The sequence below is a fragment of the Poecile atricapillus genome, chromosome 3 (assembly GCF_030490865.1).
Source record: "Poecile atricapillus isolate bPoeAtr1 chromosome 3, bPoeAtr1.hap1, whole genome shotgun sequence".
In the NCBI taxonomy this organism is placed as follows: Eukaryota; Metazoa; Chordata; class Aves; order Passeriformes; family Paridae; genus Poecile; species Poecile atricapillus.
Genome location: NC_081251.1, coordinates 89,553,412 through 89,570,549, shown reverse-complemented (window position 1 = coordinate 89,570,549; position 17,138 = coordinate 89,553,412). Strand labels below are relative to the sequence as shown.

Here is a 17,138-nt window from a genome sequence, read left to right as displayed (position 1 = left end):
TGGATGGGGAGATGGGGCAGGGTAAAGGTGATTGACGGGGAACATTCAGGAAAACTGGGAGGGGTTTACATAACAGACAAATGGAACCAACCAAAGCAGTAAATGGAGGAGAACCAGGAACATACCAAACAGATGAAATAATAACAATTTTAACAGAACTGAATAAACATACTACAACACCACCATATTCTTGAAAGACACAAGGAAGGCAAACTTGCAGCTGTGACCCCTTAAATTGAGAAAACATTAGAGTGGAAACTGACATTCAGGAGGAATTAGATCTGCAACTATCAAATTGCCGGTGCTTTTTTGGCACATTAGAAATATGTGATTTGTTTCCTCTATACTAGCTGAGATACAGACACTCAGTGTTACCTAATCTTGAGCAGAAAAGCAAAACTGTAATGACCAGATTCATAATCTGTAAAAGTGGTGTTCTCACCACTTATGAAAACAGTAAATTATTCTGACTAAAAACCAGGCTTCTGTTATGTTCACTCAGGTGTAACCTTCTCGTTAGGGACATCTCTGCTTAAGGATGAGAGATTGATTAGTCTGAAAGACAATATGGTACAAACAGGGCATTCAGATGGCAACACCCTTTTCACTGACTTTCCTAAAGAATTAATTCCTTGTAACTCCATTAGTTTTTTTTAGAGAACCATAAACCACCAATGCAATCTTCCACAGACAGGGATGCCTAAAAAGAAATTAATCCTCTGATGGATTCTGTGGGATGAATTCACGTGTTTTTCATACATCACTTTGAGCTTTCATTGGGACTTTGCATTTTTAGGGGTGTTTCCTCAAATATTGGCTATTTCCATGAAGTCATTTCACCCAGCATGGGAAGATGTCCATCTCTGCAGTGAGATGTGTGGCCACGTGCTAGTGGTGCACAACAACCCAGTGACAAAGCAAGGCATCACAGTTTATCTGGCAGGAGAATTGGGACAGAGACTTTAGCTGAACAGGAGAATTGGGACAGAGACTTGCTGAAGTGTACTCACAACACAGAGAGGCAGCACATAAAAATATTGTGTAAATTTCTGTGTTAAATTCAGAGACATATTAATGATGGACATGAACATGGACAGATCTATCTTTTCAAAATGTGTTGATTACATGATTAATACTTATTCCCTGGTTCTACAGACCAAACAGGTTTTTGCTGCTTGTACTAAGGCCTGGCTCCATTCCTTTATGTTCTATTTTGCCTGCTGCTGTTAATATAGATGAAGGATTTTTTTGCTCTTACTTCATTGTGCCATGTTCCCACTTCCAAAGTTTGTATAATCCAGAAATTGCTCCCAAGAAATGTTCAGCTGCACAATCATTATGGAGTTTCACTAGACTTGTGTCCTCATAGGCTTCCCATCATTTTTTAGACCTTCTCCTCTACACACTTTCTTCCATTACTGACCTGAATTATTTGAAGCAGGCCTTCTTTCTAAGGACAATCTAGTTACATTTCTTCTTCCCAGTGAGTGCTCAGCTCATATGCATGTAGAAATCTTACAGAAATCCTACAAAGCAAAATTTTAATTCCTTGGACGAAAAGATGGGCTGTTTAGTACTTACGTGTGATACTAAAGTAACCGTTCAGTGCATAACCTAGAAGTAGTCAGAAACTGTCCCCTTTGTGAAAAATTAGATGGAACTGTTTTCTCATTTCTTTTCAACTTTATATCAAGCAATGAGGAATAAAAATACATTTTAAATGTCACTAAGGTGATACAAGTTTCTTTTTAACATTTCATACTGGTTTATTTTACAAACTTATGAAAGAAGTTAGGGGAAAATGGCTAGATTGAGTGTCTTTAATAAAGATATTTAAAATAATATTTCTAATAGATAATTATTTTAATACTCCTTGTATCTGTACTGCTGAAAAATGGAAGCATATTACACAGAACCAATTGTTAATCTATGTGAAAGAAGGATGTGATAAGGTATCTGTTGTGCCAATACAGCTGAACTGAAAACCTCCACTGAGCCAGCTGGTTGACACTGAGGAGATGCTAACACATTCCTGAGGAGCTGCTGAAAGCTAGAGAAGTTTAAGACAATAAACAAATTCCCAAGAACTTTCAGAATGTATATTCTCCTCACAGTTGCACCCTCCTTATCGCACTGCTGTAGGTGCTGGCTGGAAAATGACATCTGCAAAGGGTGAAAAACAAAGTAAGTAATTACCCTGTGGATGAAACCAACACCCCTATGGGTGACTCCATAGAGCCGTATCACTCTCATATTCTTGTTAGGTTTTAGGAGGTCTCAGTCCTGCAGCTATATGATTCCCTGGCTGTACAACCAGCCAAACTGGTGAGGAGAGAGCCGAGGTGATTCCTTCAGTTCGCCAGTTCTGTATCTTCATTTTCTCTATATATTTAGTGCAGACTAATTGGCTATCCATTGTCTAAGTAAGATGGAGGACTGGATGAGAATCATTTGGCTGAGACTGTGCAAGCTCAAAATGATGATTTCAGGATTTGGGAAGCAACACTAGCAATTAAGCAAGGAGCAGAATGGAGGAAGTATACTTCCCATCAATTGTGCAGATGGCAGCCTGGGCTGCTGTTGCTCAAGAATGTAAGTGTTGGGTACTCCTGAATGTATACATTGGCAAACAAAAGGGAAGTGGATGTCACCTGGGCCACTGAGTAGCTGCATGATTTCAAGTCCCTCATGGATACCCAGAAACCTCTGAAGCAGTTCTGGATGTGGTGCTATAACCCATCCTGAAACAGCTGCTCATGCAGGATATATCTGCTCACTAGGAAAAACTTTGTCTGGGAGACCTGTGTTCTGAGTCCTGCACTGGCTACCAGTTGACTGGCATCTCAATAAATCCAGTTTTCTTTTAGAGCTGGCATTTTTCAAGGGCTGAGGAAATACCTCCTGGTGCAGCTTCTGTCTGTTCATGGGTTTGATGTTCCCTAGATGAATTGTGATGAGACTGCACCAGAGCAGCCTTGGATGTCCTGCTTACACCCTCTGCGGTCTGAAAGCATGAATGCTTGACTGACTAAGCTGAAAAACTTGCAAAGTAATAACTTTTTAGGTATTTTGTCCTGGTTTGAAAATGTGTTCTATTGAATATTCAGATAAGCTTTGTGCAATATGGGATTTGCATTTATTTTCTCCCTGACGCGTGTCAGATCAAATAGAAACACAAACTAATCAACACAGAGGTCTCCTTGTGGCTTGCACTGTTGTGTGCTGTTTATGTTGTAATTGGATGGGGCTTATAACATAAATCTGGAAAAAATGTGAACTAAAGAAGGCAATTGTTTCTGTATGACTGTAGTCATATTTTACACCATTTGAAAATGTGAAGTTGGAAACAGCTTGCTAAGGTGACAGCATAGTGCTGCTGAACAGTGGGACTTTTGCCACTGACACTAGTGGGAGCATGATTTCACTAATTTTTCATGCAGTACCTACTCTTTGTAGGTCTTGTCCTCTGGCCCTTTAGCTTTGCAAACAGGTACTCGTCTGTTCAAATGACACACGTTGGTGTTCTCAAATCTGTTCCCACAACTGAATTCAGACCCCAAGACAATAAACTCAGTACAGAGCAAAATCCTTTCACATCCCATTGATTATTCTCATACTTACCGGCACAGTTGGAGGCTAATACCAGAGAATGCCGGCGGAGTTTCCTTTGTACGCACAGGGGGATCACCACAGAATCAAGGCGGCCCCGCTGCTTGCGCGGGGCAGGGGGTGTCCGCAGCGCCCAAGTAACTTGCGGGGCGGGGAAGCGCCGGATGCTGCCGTGCATGCGTGTGCAGGCAGCGGGGCCGGAGCCAGGGCCGCTCTCGCACAGCGGCTCTGGCCCTACAGCCCCGCCGCCCTCCCGCCCGCCCCCTCACGGGGCGCCCCTCCCGCCTTGGCCGGCCCCGCGCCCAGGAGGGCGCTCCCTGCGCGACGCGGCGCGGCCGGGGGAAGGCGGCTCCCGCCGGGCCCAGCGCGGCGGCGGATGGCGGGGGGGCCGCGCTCGGCGGGGGCCGGCGGGGGCGCCCGCTGAGCGGCGGCGGCGGCGGTGCCGAGGGGCCCGGCTCGGCGGGGCGCGCCCGCGGGGCCATGAGGGCGGGCTCCGGCCATGGCCCATGGCAGCGCGGCGGTCGTGCTGAAGTGCGTGGTGGTGGGGGACGGCGCCGTGGGCAAGACATGCCTGCTGATGAGCTACGCCAACGACGCCTTCCCCGAGGAGTACGTGCCCACCGTCTTCGACCACTACGCAGGTGAGCGGGCGGGGGGGGGCCCGCTACCGCCGGCGGCGGCAGCCGCTCTCTCCCCTTCCTCCTCCCTCCATCCCCTGGCCTTGCCCTGCTGGGGTGGCCGGCAGAGGAGTCGGCCGGGCTTGCTCCCCCCCCCCCCCTCACCCACTGTGTTTCTCCCCCCTCGCAGTCAGCGTTACCGTCGGGGGCCAGCAGTACCTGCTGGGGCTGTACGACACCGCCGGCCAGGTGAGTGCCGAGCACTGCCCGCGGACCCGCGGCCCCGTCCCCCCGCCCGGCGGCGATCCCAGCGCTGAAGTTATTCGCTGTGGTCCGGGCTGGGCGGTTGAGAGGCGGGTTGGCGGGGGTAGGGGGTGACTGGTAAAATCCGGCTTTAGAAGAAAACCATAGATCCAACATCGATTCCCGAGGACGGGCAGGCGGAGACAGGCTTTATTTTTAGCGGTGCTGGGGTCGAGGAGCCACGGCATCGCCCGACCGGCGTTGGGGTGGGGGGGATGCTCGGCGGCTGCGGGTCAGTGCTCTGGGCCGGGCATCGCCACTGGCCAGACCCCCTTCCCCGGGGTGTCGGCCCTCCCGCCGGCCTTCAGGTAGGGAAATGTCCCCCTTTCAGCACAGAGGGCACATGCTGCCTCAGCCGCCTCGGGTCGGATGGAGAGCCAGACTGCCGCAGCTTGCCTTGGTTGTGGTTTACAGTACTCAAATAGCTACAAAGAGTTGTTCAAACTAAAGGTGGAAAATAATAGCATGTAATTCTCAGCCACAGCCTTTGTGATAACCTGGATTTCTTTTGCTGTCCCAAACAACTCAAGTTGTCATTTGGTTAAGATTAGTACAGCCAGTTGTGAAAGATGCTGTGATGTAAGCATGGCTCTTAAGTAACTTCAGTGATGGATAAAATACTGGGTGTTTGGAGGGGTCACTGGTCTAGTGGTTTAAAGAGCTCCATGATTCAAGTCATCTCTTCCTTAGCTTAAGTTGCACTGCACCAGCCACCGGTCAAGCACAGTCTCTGGAGTTAGAGTACTTTCTGGAGATCCCTTATTTGAAAGAGTTTGTGAAGGGCCTGACCCCAGGAGGTGCAGGCATCTCCCAAGGAGGTGCTGAGCATATACAGAAATGCAAATGAGTTTCTGTAAAGTTGTATATTCCCCATATTAAAACTTCTTGCAGCACGAGCATGTGCTTTGGTCTCACATGACCTCAGACATGCTTCCTTGTTGTAAAGAGCAACCAGTAAGACAATCTCACTGAACTTGCCTATGCAAGTTACTGAAGCTGTAATTTTTAACCATGTTGTTCCTATACTTAATTGAACAACTGCTGCCTGAATTAGTTTACCTTTTTAGATCTGCATATAGCCTTGAGTTAGGGGATCAGCATTTAACCAGTCTTATATCTTTGTTAGGCCTGAAATCAGTTAAAAAATTAATTCAATGAGAACTGTAGGAAACAGAGCCGTTTCCAGAAAGCTGATACCCTGAAGGGTGAGACTCTTCTCACAAAGACTGACTTCATGCTTGTCATCTCACTGACGTAAATACAAACTAGTCAAATTTATGCCAGCTAAGTGCATTTCTTATTATTATCATAATCCTGGTTTTGAAGAGTAATTGGTTCAGAACATGGCTTTAAAATGTTGCTTAGGTAGGTTGCAAAGTGAGGATCTAGTGCTCAGACAAAACATTTTGTTAGTGTGCAACTAATTATTTTTTTTTATAATGAGCATTGGAAAGTGTGAAAGCAAGCCTTGCACTTCTGTACATATACACAGTTTATCTGGGGATGCTCAAACTGCTTGTGCTGGGCTTGTTGCTGTTAATGTGTATGTGTTGTTAGCTCTGTGTAACCTTAACTAGGGTGGCTTTGTGGTACCCCACTCTGCCTGAATGTGCTGAGTGCAAACACAGGTGACCTTTGGTCTCCTCAAAAGTCATTAGGGTAAACTGGCCAGTTTACAACAAACAACAGATGAAGGTGTTCCTGTTATACTAAGAAAAACTTTTCAGTGTGAGTCTGTATAGAGAAAGTTGAGGTAAGCTTTTTTTTTTTTTTGCTTTTTTTTTTTTTTTTTTTTTTCAATTTCTGAAAAGCTGAAATCTTAATTTTGAATTCCAGGGCAGTTTTTGAGGCTCCTAGAAATAGATCTTGCTGGCCTGATTCAGAGGACCCTCAGTTCACATCGGGTGTTTTAATGAAGCTACCTTTACAGCTATATCTGGTCTTGGCAAAACTCCCCTATTAGTCTGACCTGTGGTAGTAATAAAATCTTTAACTCTATCCCCATCCCACTTCAGCATGTTTGGGGAACTGGTGAACATCAGAGACTGCTCACAGGAGGCCCATCCCAACATCCAGTACAACTAAAAAAGGGAGTCTGTATCAAGATGCCAATCCAGCAACTTCATTCAGTTAAAAGCTGCTTTGTCAGAGCAGCTGACAAGCCTTCCCAAAGCTATGCAATAGAAAGCTTACATTAAAGCTTAAATATATATTGTAAAGAGCAGAAAAGACATGAGTTGATGATGTCTTCTCTTTGTTGAGGAACCAGCATGCTGTACCTGGTACGTGCCTGCTGCTTCTACAGACTTCCATATGGATTGGATACATTGCTGCCCAAAGTTGAGATTTCTATGCCAGCATACATCAGTGCTTTTGTCTCTGGCACCCCCAAATAATTTTATTATAAAATATTGGCCTGATAGTATAGTTTTATAAAACTTGGCTGTGTGTGATCACACATCTAAGCAGTTCACAGTCATCAGCATGTTTATACTTCCAGCTCTGGACAAATTAAATAGGTACAATCTACAGATCTCAATTCAGGAGAAAGAGGAGTGAAGGGGGTTAATGAAAATTCAGATAGTGACTTACTCCAAATCCATGCAAAAAGCCCATGGCAGAAGAAAGATTAAAGACAAGATTTTGATTCGTAGCTTGTGCACAGCAGGCTCATCACCCTGAAATAATGGCTTATCAGTGTGTGGGTCTCTTTAACTTGCGTGGTTATGTATTTAACAACTTGTGACAGATTTTGATTTGGCAGAGAAGCTGCAAGCTTTTGAGTTCATCCAGTGCTCATTTCTAGCTTGCTTCCTCACAACAACATGGGGTCAGATGTAGTAACTACAACAATGACATAAGGCCTCATATCTTCGTGAGTTTAAAGTAGGCTGAAAATAAATCTATGAAAATCCCATTTTTTCCCTGGTAATATATATAGCGAGGAAAAATGCCACTAGTGGTTCACAAAGTTCAGTTTATACACAGGCCTTTGGGTGTGTGTGAGTTCAAGAAGGCTTTTCTCTGGCTGAAAATACTGAGGCTCTGGTTCAGCAGAAAATAGCCAGTACAGCTGCTGGGCTGTGGAGGCTCTAAGAGCCCATTTGGGTTTGCAGCTGTGGAGACAGCCTCCCGTGAGACAGGCAGGAATTTGGTGCCATTCCTCCAGCAATTCCTCCCAGAAGTGGAGCTAGCAGCTCCTTTTAGCCTTGCTGCATGCGCTGGGTAGGTTTAGGGCGGGTCTTGGTTTCACCAAAAGATGAGAACTGTGGAACCTGCGTTGAAGACGCATCAACGCACTGAAGTTTAAACATGAGGTGCTTGTGATTCTGATGCTTGGATGCCTCTGGCTTTGCAGCAGCCTCTTCTGTGAGACTCTGTGTCAATACTGCTCTTCACTGAACAGGGGTACATGGCAAAATCAGCTTGGGAGGAGAACCATGGCTTCATCAGGGGTCTGTTAAGATCACCATGTTGGAGTGATCTTTAACTGCTGGCAAGTGATTATCATATTGCTCTTCTATGATATCAGAAGAAATACTACCAACTCTCAAGATGTTAACATTTTTGGAGGAATGTCTGTAATCACTAACAAAGAGGTGCCAGATGTTCCCTTGCCGTGCCCAAGTGGTTGGAATAAGCACAGGGGTTGCCTTTTGGGGATTTTTCTCTATATTGAAGGCTGTTGTTTAAAATGGCAGTTGGAGTCCATCCTTCTGCCAGTTCCTTTTGCTGCAGGATTTTAATTCATAGTGTCCCTTTCTTCCAGTGTGTGCTGACCACATACAGGGGGAAATCTTGCTCTGCTCCTGTGTCTTTGCTGTAAAGGATGGTTGGGACCCAGAGGAAGGATGGGGGAAGCTGCAGTAGCAGAGCCTGTACTGCTTGTGTTGCTCTGAGAAGAGAGATGCTGAGGTGAGGCATGGCATGTCTGTTTGGTGCAGTTTTGACACCAAGCCGGCATCTGGGCAGTGCAGAGGGGCTATGGTGAACCTTACTATGGTGCAGTGCCTCACAATAACATTTATATCTGTCAGCATCACTTACTGTTAATACTAGAGGGGCCTGGTCGGACAAAGCTGAGGTGAACTGTGTTCCTTGGCTTTCTGCTTTTATATCTTTGCCTTAAACACCCTAATATGTGCTCTGATACAAAGAAGCTTTTGGTGCCTTCTCACCTGTCACCAGAACAGTACCACAAAACATGGTATTCAAAAGCACAGAACAAGCCACTTCTTTGCACATCTCAGCTCAGATGGTCACACTGGTTGCAGCCACAGCCATCTTAATTCAGATACACTGATTTTTTGGTGGTAACAGAAGCTCTGATGCTAAGGCAATTTTACGATAAAGTTGGTCAGGCTGCTGAAGTGTGTGTATAAAGCTAACTCAGTTATTAGGGAGATGAGTGTCTGCATTGAGAAGTGTAAAAACAAATGGTTATAAATGTGAAAGTGTCTGTGCATGAGGTGTGGTTATTAAAATGGATGGTCCCTGAACCTGCAATGGTTGCTATAAATAAATAGCAGTAATCTTTATACTCTTTGCTGGCTTTTTGTCTTGGCTTTGGTAGGTAGCCCTGGTCTAGCCCTAGGTACCACTCCAGTATCTTACTGAGAAGAGAGACAGCTGCTGGTCTGTTGTGAGATAGAATTGTCCCTCAGAGTACACTGCTCCTTCTGAGTTGCCCCTACCGGCAGCCATAGCTCCAAATGTCAGCTGGAGTGAAGCAGTCTCACACGATGCAAAGCCTGCCACACTTTACTGTAGAGGTGTAAACACTGAGACTTCCAACATGATTTTGGCAGAACTAAAGGTGAAATGCTAGGCACTAACATCCTGTCCCCTATCTGCCCCCCTGTGCCTCCCTCCTCCCACGTGCATTTTCCCTCGCTCCTTTTACATGTCCCAGCCGAGCTGGCAGCTGGCACTGGGAGGCTGTGAGCTCATGAGCTCACTCCCAGCCCAGTGTGCTGGCCTATGAATAGCTCAGCCTCCGCTGAAGCTGCTCTGTGCTTCAGGATGTTGCCAGCCACGTAGATTTAACAACTGGATGTATGCAGATAGAATAAAAACATGCCTAGATTCTCCCTTTGGAACTTAAGTTTTTCAGCATAAGAGGAGGTGAAGTGCCTGAGCTAACAATCTCTGTTTTTAGAGCTCTCTAGATAAGGGTTTAAGCAAAGACAGGCTTCTTCTTTAAAAGGAAAAGTACTTATACCTTCAGATTGGTTATTAAAAATGACCTTGCAACAATAATACTCTCAGTGCAAAGCCTGCATCTAAACATCTCCTTGTGAGCTGTGACTCATGCTTTGAAAGAATGGTGGCTTTCTTAGAAAGATAGGTAAGTACTGTTGCCACTAGATGGGGAGTTGCAGACTGGGAGATGGTGTTCTGAGTTCCCAGAAGCATTCACTAGATGGATGTTGGAAACTCAAGACAGTTACATTTAATTTTCAGAGTGCTGAAAGCCCCACAGTACTTCTGAATAGTGACACTGAGTTATGTTAAAATCAAATCTTAGGGATGTATTTGAAAATGTAGATCCAGAATATCTTTGCCACATTAACAGCAAGTTAATGGCAGATCAAAATAAAGAACACAAAGCAAACCAAGTTTGACAGGTTCTCTGAAACTTCAATTTTTGATAAGCACATTTTTATGAAGACTACTGACCTAGGATGGACCCTTGCTAAACATTGATTACATCGCCAAGTAAAAAGCCCTTCTTTCCTGGGTTAAGAGTCAGTAGGTATTCTTTAGTGTGTGATGGAGCGCTGCCTGAATTTTACTATTTTTTAATTTCTTTGCGACACAGTGGCATCTTTCAATGCTATTCAAACATCACCAGCTAAAAAGGCAACACTGAATAAATAGTTACTGCTCTTCCAGCACAATGTTATTGTGTATTCTCTTTACTTCCAGAGTTCATTTTAAGATGGTGTGTCCACCTGCACTCAGCTGAGTATCATATAATCTACAGCTGCAGGAGGCAGGAGTGATGGAATGGGACAACTGGGTAAGGTAGCATGACTCGTGGAGTTTTTCTGATAGAGAACGTATGAGGGACTTTTCATCAGTTCCATACTCAGACTTCTCCATTGAAATCTGTTTCCTTTGCAAAGCGCTCTCCATATTTTGGTAAATAGAAGTATAAAAAAATGCATTTTCATTTATACCCAACTCCTAATTCAGCCTCCAAACTACATCTTAAAAGAAAGTAAACAAAATGTACATGAGAGCATGGTCTCCGTAGCATGGACCTGCAATGTAAAAGTGCTTACAGTGTGTTGGGGTCTAACCCAAAACTGTGTTAGCTGGCATGCTACTGCTGATTACAGTAAACTTCGTTCTAGTTCCTTTGTTAAGAACACATGGAGAAAGTGGATGTAAAACCTACTTCAGCAGTATTTCAGCAAAGTTTTGTCAGTCCTGGGTATTCAAAATGATGAGCCAGCTCTGCCTATCCACATACACCGCTACCTAAAAAACCTAGGAAATTAAAATGGTTTTGCCCTTTGCTGCATGTGGATTTTCTTTAAATCTTTGGCCTTCATCTGTCTTCATGTATCAACCTTTCTCTGTATCTGTAGGGTACTATAAATTAATCTTTATTTAAAGGTGAAAAGGATGTGTGCTTTTTCTTTGTAGAGACTCCAGGAACCTGGTAATTAAGAAATATAAAGCACACTGATTCCAAATCCTGCAGTTTGAATTATAAACTTCAACATCTCAAAAATGGATGTTTTGGGGCAGAACTTCAGGACTTTTTTTTTAAGGCTCCAAATTAGCAGTTGCATTTCTAACAAAACCGCTCCTTCTCTTGAGGAGAAGAAATGTCCTCTGTAAGGACACAGAGGAGGAGAACTGTGTCTTTTTACTGCTCTGTTCTGTGATTTTATAAGCAGTCTGTTTTAATTAGTGATTGGGTGAGTTGTGTCAAGAAAAATATCTGAATGCTATGTGACACTTTCAGCAGTTCTGAAGAGGTTGTGTCATTTGACACTTTACAGTTATTGTCCCAGTCTGTTTTAATCCTGCTCCATGCTGCATCTGTGCTGTGGCACGTGTGCAATAGTTCTAGTGCTATGCCAGGTACTTGCTGCTGTGCACATAAAAATGCAGGTGGCAGCATTATTCTCCAGAGTAAAGCAACATCTGTCAGTATCCTAGGCGAGTATATTGCTTCATATGAATAAAACATAGATTCAGAGTACCTCAGGCAGCTTATGCTCTAAATTAGATATAGTCACAAATGCTTAAAGATCATCATTAGGACTTAATGATAGCTCCTTGTTGGCCTGATTTCCAGTTGGGATTCAGTGCTGGAGTCAATAAACAATGGATGCCAGGTGTGACCTGGGATGCATCTTTAGTTATGACCAACAGACCAGCCACAGCCAGTGACATGGCTTACAAATTCCTCACTTGAGAAAAACTGCCTACTGTTTTTCTTTCAATTCCCTTAACATCTGCTGAGTGTTTTACGCCATTCTCCAATGGAAGCTGTTAACCCTAACAAATGGGACTTGATATAAAACAAGGTGCAGAAGACTCTGAGAAATGCCTTTAATTCCAGAAACTCTTTCACTGTGATGTTTTCATTCAAGGTGCACATGATGGCCCTGGCACACTCCTGAGAAGTTGTGTGATGGGAACTAATCTTGAGGAGGCAGTAAAGCTGTAATCTTCTATGTGTTTCTTAACACTGGACTGAAGAATATGCTTTTGGGGTTTATTTGTAAAAGGTGATAGGGAATGGGACACCTAACTGACCAGTCTTGTTTGTCTGAGAAGTCTTTATATAGGTAGCAAATTAAAAGACATGTCTGATATGATATGGATAACTGTATTAAACCAACTCTATTCTGTAGGCTGTTTTGCCTGTGAGAACAGGTCATATTCTGTGAAAATAAAGTCAGAGAACCCACCTTTCCAAAGAGCAGGTTCTGCAGAGGATCTGTCCAGATCTCCCATGTCAGGGCTAATTTTATTTTTTAACTTCGATTTGCTGTATCTAAAAGAATGGAAAATCCTGCTTGTTCATGGCTGCAGACACAACAACCGGAGTTGCTGAATTCCTTTCTTGGGGAAAATGGAAATCTGGCGTGGAAAGAATGCTGTTTATAAAGTCACTGACAGTGAGAAGAACTGCACTACAGGACTGAGATTTCTCATGAGCAGGGAGTGAAAGTGTCTGTCCTTGGCAGCTACTTGCCATTTCTTAAGAGCTCCATGGTGGGTAGACAACAAATTTAAGTGAAGGTGTTTGGGTGAAACTGTGCTTGCAGTCAGTTGAATATCTGTTCTGTTGACACAGATGCTAAAATAAGACCTATAGAGAAAATTCAGGGACTTTCACTTTTAGAAAACCAAGAAGAAACCAGCAAGTTGAAGTTCTCACAGTGATGGAGACAAGGGGGTGTCCTATTGAGACCATCTAGGAAAGTAGTTTAGCATCACCACATAACAAGACGTAGCATTTGGACAGTACTGAATCCCATATTAAGGCTAGGATCAAATCTGATCACTTAAAGGCAATTTTGTATAAAATAAAATAAAATATTCTGTCCTTCCTGTCTCTAATGCTCTAAAATCCATCTTACGAGGCTCCATCTTCCAGCTAGTTATTTCTATCCAAGAAAGCTTTTCAGATGTGTAAGCAGCTGCACAGTCCTCAAATATGCCAGGAGGAGTTTTGTTATAAAAAAAAAAAAAGGTAATTCACAAACCCTGGGCATTTTCAATGTATAATTCATATGTCCTTTGAACAGTCCTCCACACAGGAATTCAGAAATGGATTTAGATCAGTTTACTTCATTTTTAGAATACAACGGAAGAGCACTTACTCTGCATACTTGCAGTGTTTTCTATAAATTAAAAATAGATGCTGAGCCCAAACCAGCAGGCTTTTGCACTTTCTGGGAAACCTGTGTGAACAAACCATAACAGGACAATTCTGCTTTCTTTATGCAAGCTGTATCCTCAGAAGAGACAGAGGGTCTATAGTGCAGTCTTCCCCTGCAGCCAGGGAATAATAATTACATCTTTCTTGTTTTGCATGTCCAAAAGCTAGGGGCTACAGATGTAGGCAACAGAAAAATCAAATGCAGTCATCAGTTGAGCAGAGCTTGGGTCACGGAATGGGACAAGCAGATGTTTTATGGCAATACACAGTCAATCCAAATTGCAGCTTTATGCCAAATGGTCCTGCATTAGTGGTGCCTTGTGACTGGAAGTGCCAGGAAACCAGCATCCTGGGGGACACTCCACCCTCCTTCCTCGCAAAGGGTTACAGTGTTACACAGCCCAGACTGAAAAATTTGAACAGTGTTTTTTAGCCAGGGAAGCAATTTGTGCTTGGCATGGGGCAGTAGGGGCCACTTCCCTCTCTCTCCTCCCCCACCAAGTGACTGGTAGAATCAGAAACTACAGGGTGATTCAGCGGAGTGAAGTCTGTTTCCTGGCCTGCTTTTGGAGTAAGCAGTTGCTTTCAAAACCTTCAGACAGGCTTTGTCTGGTGCCTATGGCAAAGCCGCAGATCAACCTTTAATTTCAGACAATTTGGGGAGATTGTGAGATGTATCCAGAGGTAGCTGTGAGCTGTTAAGTCCAGGTTATGTACATCAGTCATTATGGTTCACTTGTTATGTTCTCCAAAATATTATAGGGAGCCTTCTGAAACAGAAACTTATTTTCAGGGATGAAAACTGAAAAATGCAGCTTTGAAATGCACTTCAAAAATTGCAATATGGCAATTCATAATGAGAGAGGACTTCTGACTCTTGTTACTATGAAGTGGTTAAAACTTAAAGACTTTTACCTGGGATTTTACTCTGCCTCACTGAGCCCCTCTGAGCAGTAGTGATTACCCTTTGCTGCATGAAGGTTGGATTCCTTTAGCAACTCTGCCTGATGTCTATTTTTGGCTTCTCCTCTAAAAACAGATGGTTGGGAGTGAGAACCTCTGCTTATGATGGCTGTTGTAAGCTGTGAAAGCAACAGATGGTTGCTAACACAGAGATCACACATGCAGAGGTTTTAAGTTCCAGTTTTTCTTCCAGTGGTGCAAGCTTTATTTTGTTTCCACCCATCCACTTTATACTAGAATAGAATATTCTAGTATAAAATAGAAATAGGAATAGAAATAGGTTTATCAAGGATATGTCAGTATAACAATTGAAGATGCATTGTTAAAATTTCATTCCTAAGCTGTAAAATACATAAAATAATTAATTACTTTGGTTCTGTCAGAACAAGACACTGAGCGTGGATTAAAACATGACACATCTTAGGTCCCCGCATCAATGTTAATGACATACCAGAATATGGTTTCTCTTATTTTCTTAAAAACACTAGCAAGGAAACAAACCAGACAGATCTAGGTTAATATTATCTTCAGAACTTGCAGTGGCAGATCTGAGAGGCGTGTACTTCCTCAAAAGTCTTGGTCAAGGTGTGGGAAGGTATTGGCTGCAAAGGAATAATTGCCTTCCATCTCCCCAAAGTGGACAGGGAGACCTTAATACCATTCCTGATGAGCAGGAGGCCTGTGGTCTCACACTACTGACAGAGGGGCGAGGACTTCTGTCTCTGTGTCCATCACCGGGGGAGCGTGATACCATAAATTGGGGGAACTACAAGGTCTCTAGTACAACAAAATCTCTGTATGTCTGCACCTCACACTTCACTGTTCTAATAAATATAAGGAAATAGGGCTTCTTCTGGGTCAAGAAGGTTGTCCAGAAATTATTATACTCCACTTTGTCTATTTTTTTTTAAATATCCCACCACACATAAGCAGTGTACATCAAAGGCTTTTGAAGTGCTTTGCAAAGACTAATGCATTATTAAGCTAGCAAATCCCTACAGATGGGAAGATGCAAACAGAGAGAGGATAATGATTTACTCAGGACTACATACTGTGTCAGTGGCAGAATTTGGAATACAGTTTGTGTGGTTATAACTATGTCTCAACTGACATCCATAGAACTGGGAAAAAGTATTAGTTCAAAATCAAATGCATGACTTGAGATGGGACACTGTGTTCTGCTTTTGGTCTGAGCAAACTCATGAAATGAAGAATATTACAATGCTGTGGAATTGCAAACCATTCTTCAGTCTGCATACAAAAGGTTTCTCAAAACCTCTGTTTCTGAACAGGTAAATGTTGCAAATAGCCAGATTTGGACATGTTAAGAGTAAATCCACTTCACCATCCAAAATACAGTATTCAAGTACCAGGCAGCAGAAAATCTCAGGCAGTTTATTAGGCACTGTAACATGGAAAAGGAGACCTAAAGGCTAGATTTTAAGGAACCAAGATATAGGCAATGCTAGACATACCATCAACCTATCATAAGAAGACATAATAATTTAAAAGTCTGAATTTCCATTCTCCACTCTAAAAACAACCCCCCCCCCTCATTTGCAGTTGAGAAGCCAAGTCCTTAGCTCCTTCATCTCATCTCCTTTTTCATGTCTGTTGTGTACTGGCAGCTGTCCTAGTTTTCCACAGGGATACTAGGGAAATTATGAATAGCCCTGCTGCAGTGTCATGTCTTTTAGAGGGATCACAGCTCCACAGAACATTAATTAAGTCAACATTCTTGTGTCCAATTTTGTCTGAAGTTATTACAGCCCTTGTATTTTCTGTATTCACCTGCTTCAGAAAATATTTTTTTTTTTAAACTCTAGAGTATGTTGGAGAATGAGTGGTTTTACTATTATAACCTGGAGCTTTTGGGACTTATACTGACTATTTCAATCCTTAGGGGCTTTCTTGACCATCTTACTCACTTTCTTAAAATATTCCCACTAATATGCTTAAATATTTTTAAAGCCTAAATATATATGCAGTGCCTCCCCCAATCAGATTGTCTAATTAGTCTAATTGCTGTATAGTGTGGTGTGTACATGCCCTCAAATTGGAATTTATGTTGACTGGCTAGTATAATCAATTTTTCCATCATATTTAATTTTAGAATAAACCATATTTATTTCCCTTACATTAGATTCAGGAAATAAATTATAGTTGAAGCAATAAGATTTTTCCAGGCTTCTCCAATATTAAGTCTAAATTAATTTGGTATTTCAGATTATTCTACCAATTGTAGGAGTTATGTTGGCCCAATACATCAGAGAAAGTTTGCAGGCTTTATTGCTGTTTCTGAGGGACTGTTGGGAGGCAGAAGGAGTCTTTAAGCATAGATGGTCTAGTAGATGCTGGCAAAATTTAAGCAGGTTTTCTCACAGGAGGACTCAGGACTGGTCCAGTTATGTGGTGGGAGGCTTTATTAGAACTACAGCCACTATTAGAATTAATGCAAACCTGACATTCAGAGCACAGACAACATTTAAAGGAGAGCCTGATACCACTGACATGTTTCAAGCAGCAGGACTGGTGGGTATAGCCAAATTATCTGATAATTTAAGGAAGCTTTAATGCAGTGAAGCCACTGTAGCAAATACCACAAACATCTTTGGTTGGGGTAGATGATGTATGCAATCACATTGTACTTGCCTTCCATTTAACTTCTTAATTACACTGGATGGACCTGCAGCTTGCCCAGTGCAAGTACGACAGGGTATAAATCAAAAGGCACA

The 17,138-nt window shown here is 43.0% G+C and overlaps 1 protein-coding gene across 3 annotated transcripts in view; it reads left to right on the top strand.

Moving 5' to 3' along the window:
• The first annotated feature begins 3,951 nt into the window (after positions 1-3,951).
• The window catches only part of RHOQ (ras homolog family member Q), a 22,228-nt gene continuing 9,041 nt past the window's right edge, over positions 3,952-17,138 (top strand). The window contains exons 1-2 of one of the 3 annotated variants that reach the window (XM_058836728.1): positions 3,952-4,250; positions 4,417-4,475. In XM_058836728.1, coding sequence (XP_058692711.1) covers positions 4,109-4,250; positions 4,417-4,475 — 201 coding nt within the window. In that variant the 5' untranslated portion in view covers positions 3,952-4,108. The remainder of the gene's footprint in view (positions 4,251-4,416; positions 4,476-17,138) is intronic. The other 2 variants (XM_058836729.1, XM_058836730.1) reach the window with 2 other exon arrangements.